At 40.0% G+C, this 8,465-nt stretch overlaps 1 protein-coding gene and 1 long non-coding RNA gene across 2 annotated transcripts; both read right to left on the reverse strand.

The window, feature by feature from the left end:
• Positions 1-268: 268 nt before the first annotated feature.
• Positions 269-1,153, reverse strand: LOC128747879 (uncharacterized). Its single transcript, XR_008412723.1, has 3 exons — positions 1,089-1,153; positions 853-1,021; positions 269-294 (listed from the first exon to the last, which is right to left on the reverse strand). It is a non-coding gene; the product is annotated as an uncharacterized LOC128747879 (long non-coding RNA).
• A 2,430-nt stretch (positions 1,154-3,583) lies between these two features.
• Positions 3,584-5,220, reverse strand: LOC128747799 (uncharacterized). Its single transcript, XM_053845979.1, has 6 exons — positions 5,180-5,220; positions 5,000-5,052; positions 4,822-4,914; positions 4,576-4,737; positions 4,076-4,255; positions 3,584-4,000 (listed from the first exon to the last, which is right to left on the reverse strand). The coding sequence occupies exons 1-6, from the start codon at positions 5,218-5,220 to the stop codon at positions 3,792-3,794; spliced, it is 738 nt and encodes a 245-aa protein (XP_053701954.1). The 3' UTR covers positions 3,584-3,791.
• Between the last annotated feature and the right edge of the window lie 3,245 nt (positions 5,221-8,465).

The raw sequence follows: 8,465 nt of genomic DNA on the forward strand, positions 1-8,465 counted from the left end.
AGGTTGTGGACGGATGGATGGTGGAGGAGGTAGACGGCTGGCTGGCAGAGGTTGTGGATGGATGGATGATGGAGGAGGTTGACGGCTGGCTAGCAGAGGTTGTGGACGGATGGATGGTGGAGGAGGTTGATGGCTGGCTGGCAGAGGTTGTGGACGGATGGATGGTGGAGGAGGTTGATGGCTGGCTGGCAGAGGTTGTGGACGGATGGATGGTGGAGGAGGTTGACGGCTGGCTGGCAGAGGTTGTGGACGGATGTATGGTGGAGGAGGTTGATGTCTGCATATCTGTCCAACCTTTTGTGGAACAGATAGACAATATGATCAGAGTGAGATTTTTGTATATACACACACAGAAATTTCTAATCTTCCAGAGATACTCAGCCTTAAAAGACTGATTTACACCACATAAACTTTTTTTTCAGATTTTCCAGAATTCAACATCAAAAAAGCTCTCAGATAAATTAAAATTGTGTATAATTCTAAAGCACAACTTTGGATCTTGTTGCTTTCAGCTGTTTTTGTCTACACTGAGGAACATTCTACAGCTACTGGCACTGTGGGAAAGATGTGTCAGAGCAGGGAAATAACAGTGAGACAACAAGGTAAAATGGTCAGAAAGCTTTGCAGGGACCAACAATCCTCCACCACAGAACTGTGGTTAGACTCTGGAGCAGATGCTAATGTGGTGTATTGTTCCACTATATATAAAAACATTTATATGCAGTTATATGAGGGAAAGAGGTTGCTGGTGACTAATGAAGTCAAAAAAGGGCTAATAATGAATGATGGCCTGATCTGAATCTGGCCCATTATTACATGTGCCTGAAGATGCAAATACATTAACAAGCTTACCTCTAACAACCGCCATATATAGGTCCTTCATCCGGTCCAGGCACTTGCTGGCATGGTCAGTCAGATGCCACTTGGAGTGGACCACCTGACTGGACCAAGTGCCAGGTTTCTTGCCTGGCCGAGCTAGAAACACCACAGCTCTGTGGCCCAAAGTGTGCAGTTTTTCCAGCTGAAAAAAAGGAAATTGCCATATGTTATGCCATGAATTTGAATACAATTACTGATGTCAAACATACCAGCATTTGTGCCTCGTCCATCACACGTGAGGCGGTGTTGTTTTTTCTTTGGTTTTTCAACCATTCCTCTTTTTTTTTTTCAAAAGTTTTCAGTCGTTTTGCCAGCCTCTGTCGCCTGGGCTGCTCTGCTTGGCAAATGCAGTTATTGCAGTGCTTATTAGTGGATCCGTGTGGCATCTTCAACTGGAAAAAAACAAAACGTTTGTACCATGTCTGATCCACATATCATTTTTGCCACACACACGTACATATATTAGACCTAATCCCTTTCAGGTGAAAATGAAGTTTTTTAGCCATAATGTAATGTAAACAATCACTTGTAGAGTACTGCAAAGACAACGTTTGTTCTTCTTTATGTTACCGCGGAGTATTATACAGCATCCACTGTAAACCGCGAATTTGACAGTTACAAACATGGAAGCGATGGTTGCCCGAAATGATGGCAAACACTTCATATATTTCGCCATATATGACCCCTTGCCTGATAATTTCTTACCTTTCAATATTTAGAGCAAGTTCGTCGCATGAAACGTCTTCCTCCCAGCAGTCTACGCGCACACACGATGGGCTTTTACCCACAATTCCTTCATTTCTACTGTTCGTAATGTAAAATAAAAAAAATAAAAAATAAAACATATCACCTTAAAACGTAACATACCTTTAAATTTTCAAAACGTATAGTGTCAACACCTTAAACGAGGAAATCACACTCAAATAAATGTTTGCTTTAAATCTCGTTGTATAGGTTCTCTGTCATCAATAGCTCGTTCTCGTGCGTTTTTTGCTCATGAGCAAATGAAGTATTATGTCTTTTCAAATATATTAAATATTATGAGCTTGAAACATGAGTGTCTTAATATTCATTCATACAATAATCATCTCCAAATGAGTCACCTGATGGGCTGATACAGCCAATGCCCTGACCCTTGGCACACCCTATGAAAGATGCAAATGTTGTCTTCTATATTGGTTGAAAACCTCAAGACTGGAAGATCAATAGATAAATTGTCAGACTTGAGAAAACTACATTTAGTGAGAAGGTGCCAGTTTGGACCATATTTCAAAGATAGGTGAGAAAGGAATTTGTGTGTCAATTGTGTATGTGCTATGCAAAGGAGATATTCCAGCTATCTTCTTTGGTGTGGCTTTCTCTTGTTTTAAAGCTTGACAAATATAACCAAATTAGAGAGACACAATATGCGATTACGTCTTCTTCTTCGCTCTCTTTGGGTTTCTCCCTTCAGTGGTGGATCGTCTTCCTCCATCTCACCCTGTCCTCTGCTTCCTCTTCTCTCAAACCTACAAACCTCATGTCCTCCTTCACCACCTCCATAAATCTCCTCTTTGGCCTTCCTCTCCACCTTCTGTCTGGCAGTTCCAACATCTCAACATCTTCATCTACCAATGTACTGGCTCTCTCTGCTCTGTACATGTCCAAACCATCTCCATCCAGCCTCTCTGACTTTGTCTCCTAAACACCTGACCACATGTGCTGTCCCTCAGATCTACAGCTTCCTGATCCTATCATCATCCTGCTCTCACTCCCAGAGAGAAGCTCAGCATCTTCATCTCTGCTACCTCCAGCTCTGCCTCCTGTTTTTTCCTCAGTGCCACTGTTTCCAGACCATACAACATTGGCAACACTGATAGACCATTGTTTCATGTCAGTTAGTACCTCATGGCTGAATCTTTCAGATTTGTCACCAAACTTGCTACTCTGTGTTTGTCTTCCATTGTTTAATGGTTTAATTGTTTTTTTGCCCCTTTCCACCATGCCCAGTTGCCTTCCCAAGTCGGGGAGAGTAGAAGAAAATTCCCATCTCAGCAATTGTCAGATCCTCCCATCAAAAGGGCGCCAACAAGCTCCACAAACATAGTGATGCCTAACAAATACATGACGCCTGTTGGCCCTTTTCATTCAGACATGAACTCAGAGATAAATGAGATGACTTCCCTTCCTATCCAGAAGTAGTCAGAAAGATACGGTGGCACATCCAGATGTTAAATAATAAGATGTCTTCTCGGGTTAAAATTATTGAACTCTTCCTTTAACTCAAAAGTAGGATCTGTGACTTGTGCACTCTTAGTGCCTTTGTCAGCAGTATTCAGGATGTAATCCAGGTTATGATATTTCTACCTGTTCTAAGCTAACTTCGATGAGAAGCATTTACTGATGACCTTACCCATTTAGGTGGCCAGGGGCCATGGAAACCCCTAATTCTAACCCGTAATAACATTCAGAAATAAGTAAGGTAATGCATTGCAACACCTGCTCATACCATTTGACTCATTATTCCTGCAACAAAACAGCAGTCTCATTCATCGTACTGCTTTGGTTTTACTAAGTTCCTATGTGTACTTGCACATGATTGAATAACATACATGAGCATTGTACAGACAATTTTAGTGGCAAAAGAAAGTCAGTGAAGTGAGTGAACATAGCCTGTTAATTGACTTTATTGAGGCTGCATGAAAAGCCGTATTTCACTGCCCTACCAATAAATCTCAAATTAATCATTCATAATTTACATAAAAAGCATCAGCATCTACTTCAAAATAGTAATAGTACATAACTCAGAAAAAGAGTCAATTGCAGGACAGTTTATTTTAACATTTCACATTCATACTGCAGGCCAGGTAATTACAACAGTTTTCCTCATTTTTTAATGAGGGAGGTCAAAGTTCAGAAGAGGAGCTACAATGCTAGTGTTCTTCATCTTCGGTGGAGGAGCTGCTATCATGGGGTTCTTCATCATCAGTGGAGGAATCATCGAGAGACAAGGCTTGCGATCCAAAAACATGTTGGTACGTTGAGCGAGCTGCACCCTGCTGAGCTTGAATTGCTGACAGTCTTCTCTTCAGCAGACAGAGTAGCCCCTCACGTCCTCTCCCAGTCAATGCTTCTGTGCCGCCTGACAGTGATATTACAATAAATTAGACTACTAACCTAGTATATCAGCACATGTAGCAAATAGAACTGTACTTACTTTGCTGAGTGATCCCTTCTGAAAGCTGGGAGGAAATCTCTTCAATATTTCCAGCCATATTCCTCATGTACTCCCAGTGCTGCTTGACTTCACGGACAACAATGACCTCCTCTTCCTTCAGTCGGTTCAGCAGCATTACCTTGTCGAAGACCTTTTTTTTCTTTAACATATCACCATGACCTGCAAATCATCATATACATTTTTTATAAATAGTGGTGAACTACTTCCCGCAGTGTCTGTGTACTTTCAAAGGTGGGTTCTATTACACTGCATAATCTCCTCCTAATGACACCAGGCAATTTCTCCCATGGGACAGAATTATATAGAAGAGTGTCTCTTTCAGTTTTCAAAAGTAAAAAGGAAGTTGTCTCTGGAGCTTGTCTGATCCAATCACAGCAACCTCGGTCAAACCTGTAATTGCTTCATCTAAAGCCTTTACAATGTAATTAAAAATAGCCTATAGATATGAAGACAACTGAACACATCCTAGATGTACTTACATTCCCAAGGCCAGGAATAGTTTTCCTCAGCCAGGAGCTCGTTGGGAGAAGGGAGTTTGCCAGTTTCCGGCACAACAGCATTGTATTTTGTGATGGCATCTTCTAAGGATCTCTTTTCCACTGAAATCTTTTTTCTAAGCAGATGTCTTCTCTTGTTGCCATCTAGAATATTAAACAGAAAATACTGAATATGTGCTCAGCCACACATTATTATCAAAAACTTGTTTTCTTTCGTTCTGTTCTTACCAGCCTGACGATACAGCTGATATTTCCGCTGCTTAATGCTGAGATACAGTCCTTCAATGGTTTTTTCAAGTTCATTTTGACTGCATGCTCCTTCTGAGGGAATATAGAAAAAAGAATTTATATTTATTTTACGTCAGAATTGTACATAACCCTTCGACCCCTTCCTCATCTACTTTACTCGCAGACTTGTTGGAGGACTCTCGTGTAGCCACCCATTCGCTTCCACCACACCTGCCTTTCCCAGGATTCTGTTCAAGATGAAGAAAAACAGATGTAGACAGAGCAAAGCGTGCAGTGAAATTTAAATAAACTTTACATGTCCTGTTGATGCCCTGATGTGGTTGACGAAGGAGGTCACCTCGGTGTCGTTGGCCAAAAAGACACCTTCGAAAAAGCCATTTGGTCTAAAAGACATAAAGCAGGGGTGACCTTTATCAAGGTTCCATGTATTGCATGCCGTAGAAACAACTTATACATACCCTGAATGGCTCTTAAAGCGATAAAGCTTGCGGTTCCCATCCACTGAGACAGCTAACATTGAGGGTGTGCAGGCTGGGCACCGAAACTGAGCGACTTCAGACAGCCTCTCAACTTCAAATTTTGCCTACGACCATTCCAGGAATGATTTTTGCATGGTGTCGCCACATATTTTACCACACTGTAAAAGGAAAATCAAGCATATAAATACATCTAAAACTCTTTCAATTCTGCAGGCAATTAGTCCAATGATGTACTAACCCGACCAAAGAGTTTTGTGCGCTGCTCAAGCATACCAACGAAAGCTTGTCGTTACATTCCTGGTGCAGTAATCTTGAGCTCTTCGTATGTAGCGAACAAATCCACTGTGTACAGCGTCTCAAAATGGACTGTAGCTGGCCAGTAGCCACTTTCAATCAGCTCACTAATACCGACATCCAAAGCTTTCCCACAGGAGCAGCTGACAGTTGGGAGGGACACATTGTATCGACCTAAAATATGTACATAACGAAATTTTAGAACAGAAAATAGAAAATATAATTCATACACAAGGAACTCACCATTCATTCCAATCAGAATTACTTGCTTTCCTGCAGAAAAGGTTGTATGCCCAGAGCAGCAGTCGCAGCATGGATGCATTACTGGCAAAATGCACTCTGGGAAGAAAGGAGACAAACATAATTTAAAAGAGGTTGTGTGTGTGTGTGTAAATATATATATATATATATATATATATATATATATATATATATATATAGATATATACACAATATTGGTGGCATATATTATCTCAGTACAGACCTCTTTCATTGAAGGAGAATTTTCCTCCCTTCTTTTCCCTGATGTGAGTGGTTGGTGGCAGTGGCCTGTAGAATCCCTCTAGAACTCCTGGGTTACATGCACATTTCTAACAATGGATTGCTTGACGGTTACTGCTGATGTATTCATTTGTAATAGTCACCCGTCCAAGTGTAGTAGAGGATCCACGCAGTAGGATGTATTCACTGGGTGGGTGCAATATGTGAGGACTCATTGACCCAATTGACAATTGACCATTGTCTCTCACCTTAAACAACAACAACAAACATCCAAAACAAATTAGTAAAATTAAGCAGGACTCTGAAATTAATTAAACCACTAAACCGCATTACAGTAAACCACTTATACTGACTACTCAACCATGTAAACATTATGTCCTGTATTCAGCGAAATGTCCTCACTAGGACAGTGTCGTGTCAAATAGTTAGCCCCACAACCATGGCAAATCAATCAAATACTGAAGCAGTTGACTGACATTAGTTCTATAATAATACATAACCAATGTAGTCAGCCAAAGACAGGCAATAGAGACCATAAAGTTAGTGAACAAAAATCACCTGAGGATGAACTCTTTGCCCGCTTCTTCCCTGTTCTCCTCCTCTTTGGGATAGGATTCCCTTCCTCGTCCTCCTCAACCCAAACAAATGAAAATTTGTCCGGTCCAGACACTTCTGAGGATTCTTGAGGTTGAGTATTCTTAAAATAAAGATAATGGAAAATGTTAGCGTCACCTAATACACAATATTACATATTGTTAGAAAGTCTCAGGACAGATCATGAGAGCATTAAATGCCTACCTTCGATTCCTCCAACAGCAAATCAGCAAGAAATAAGGCATCCATGATGCTCCTCAGTTGAGTGAGTACAGCCTGAATACCAATTTATCAGTGGCCACTTGATTTTAAACACAGTGGACGTGACTATGCAAATCAGCAAGAAGAAAAGAAAAGAAATGGAAACCGGATAAGTTACCCCCATATTAACAACCATCGACATGGAGAAAGGTTATCAAAAAAAACAAAAAAAAACAAATATTAAGAAATAGAATAAATACATAACTCACGTCAAAATCATTCAGCTTTGTGTCTTTTTTAAATATCCGATAATACTATTTGGCGTAGAAATGTATTCGATACAAATGATAAATAAATAACGTATTCGGTCCGTGACGTCAGTTCCTGCCATCCACTTCCTTCCCCAGTCGGATAATAAATGTTATCATTTTCATGACATAATATTTAAAAATTGTTACATGTGATTACAACAATTGGCTGCGGAATTACTGGCCAGCTGTACAATAATACCATTGAATTGACACCTACGAGAGAATCTGGGTCAAAACGAAAAAAAACGAAGCGTCATATACATGAAACGAGCGAAAAAAATGAAAGTAAGGCGTACATTTGTCGCTAGAAATGTGATCAAAAAGCAACAATAGCTTTTAATTGTTTTAAAATCTCACAATTTAAATCAAAACGAGAACGGGTGTCCGCCATGTTTTGGGCTCTATCAGTCACGTGACCAGAGGCACGCCATTCACAAATCCATTGAGAAATGACTCGTACGAGAGAAACGATTTTTGAGGCAAAGTATTCAAAGGATTACGGTATGCCAAGTGGACAAACGTAGTTATTGCACGTTTTTCAGTGCGAGCAGATAACCGACCCAAAATAGAATATATTTGTCGCTAGAAATGCGATCAAAAGTCAACAAAAGGTCTTGTTTTAAAATCTCACAATTCAGAGCGAAATAGAACGGATATCGACCATGTTTCGGTCCAAACGAAAGAAAATAAGCGTTATTTGCATAAAACAAGCACATAAAATTACAACGTGGGATATATTTGTCGCTAGAAATGTGATCAAAAGCCAATAAAGTTATTTAAAAAACCCACAATTTGGAGCGGATTTATGGCCAGCAGGGCAAACGTCACAATACTACGTTTTATTAGGAATCACAAATCAATCTCGGCCCAAACGAAAGAAAATAAGCTTTATTTACATAAAACAAGCACATAATATTATAATGTAGGATATATTTGTTGCTAGAAATTTAATCAAAAGCCAATAAAGTTATTTTAAAAATCCGCAATTTGGAGCGTATTTATGGCCAGCAGGGCAAACGTCACAATACTACGTTTTATTAGGAATCACAAAACAATCTCGGCCCAAACGAAAGAAAATAAGCGTTATTTACATAAAACAAGCACATAATATTACAATGTGGGATATATTTGTCGCTAGAAATGTGATCAAAAGCCAATAAAGTCATTTAAAAAAACCCACAATTTGGAGTGGATTTATGGGCGGCAGGGCAAACGTCACAATACTACGATTTCAGTGAGCACC

The sequence above is a fragment of the Synchiropus splendidus genome, chromosome 16 (genome assembly GCF_027744825.2).
Source record: "Synchiropus splendidus isolate RoL2022-P1 chromosome 16, RoL_Sspl_1.0, whole genome shotgun sequence".
NCBI lineage: Eukaryota > Metazoa > Chordata > Actinopteri > Syngnathiformes > Callionymidae > Synchiropus > Synchiropus splendidus.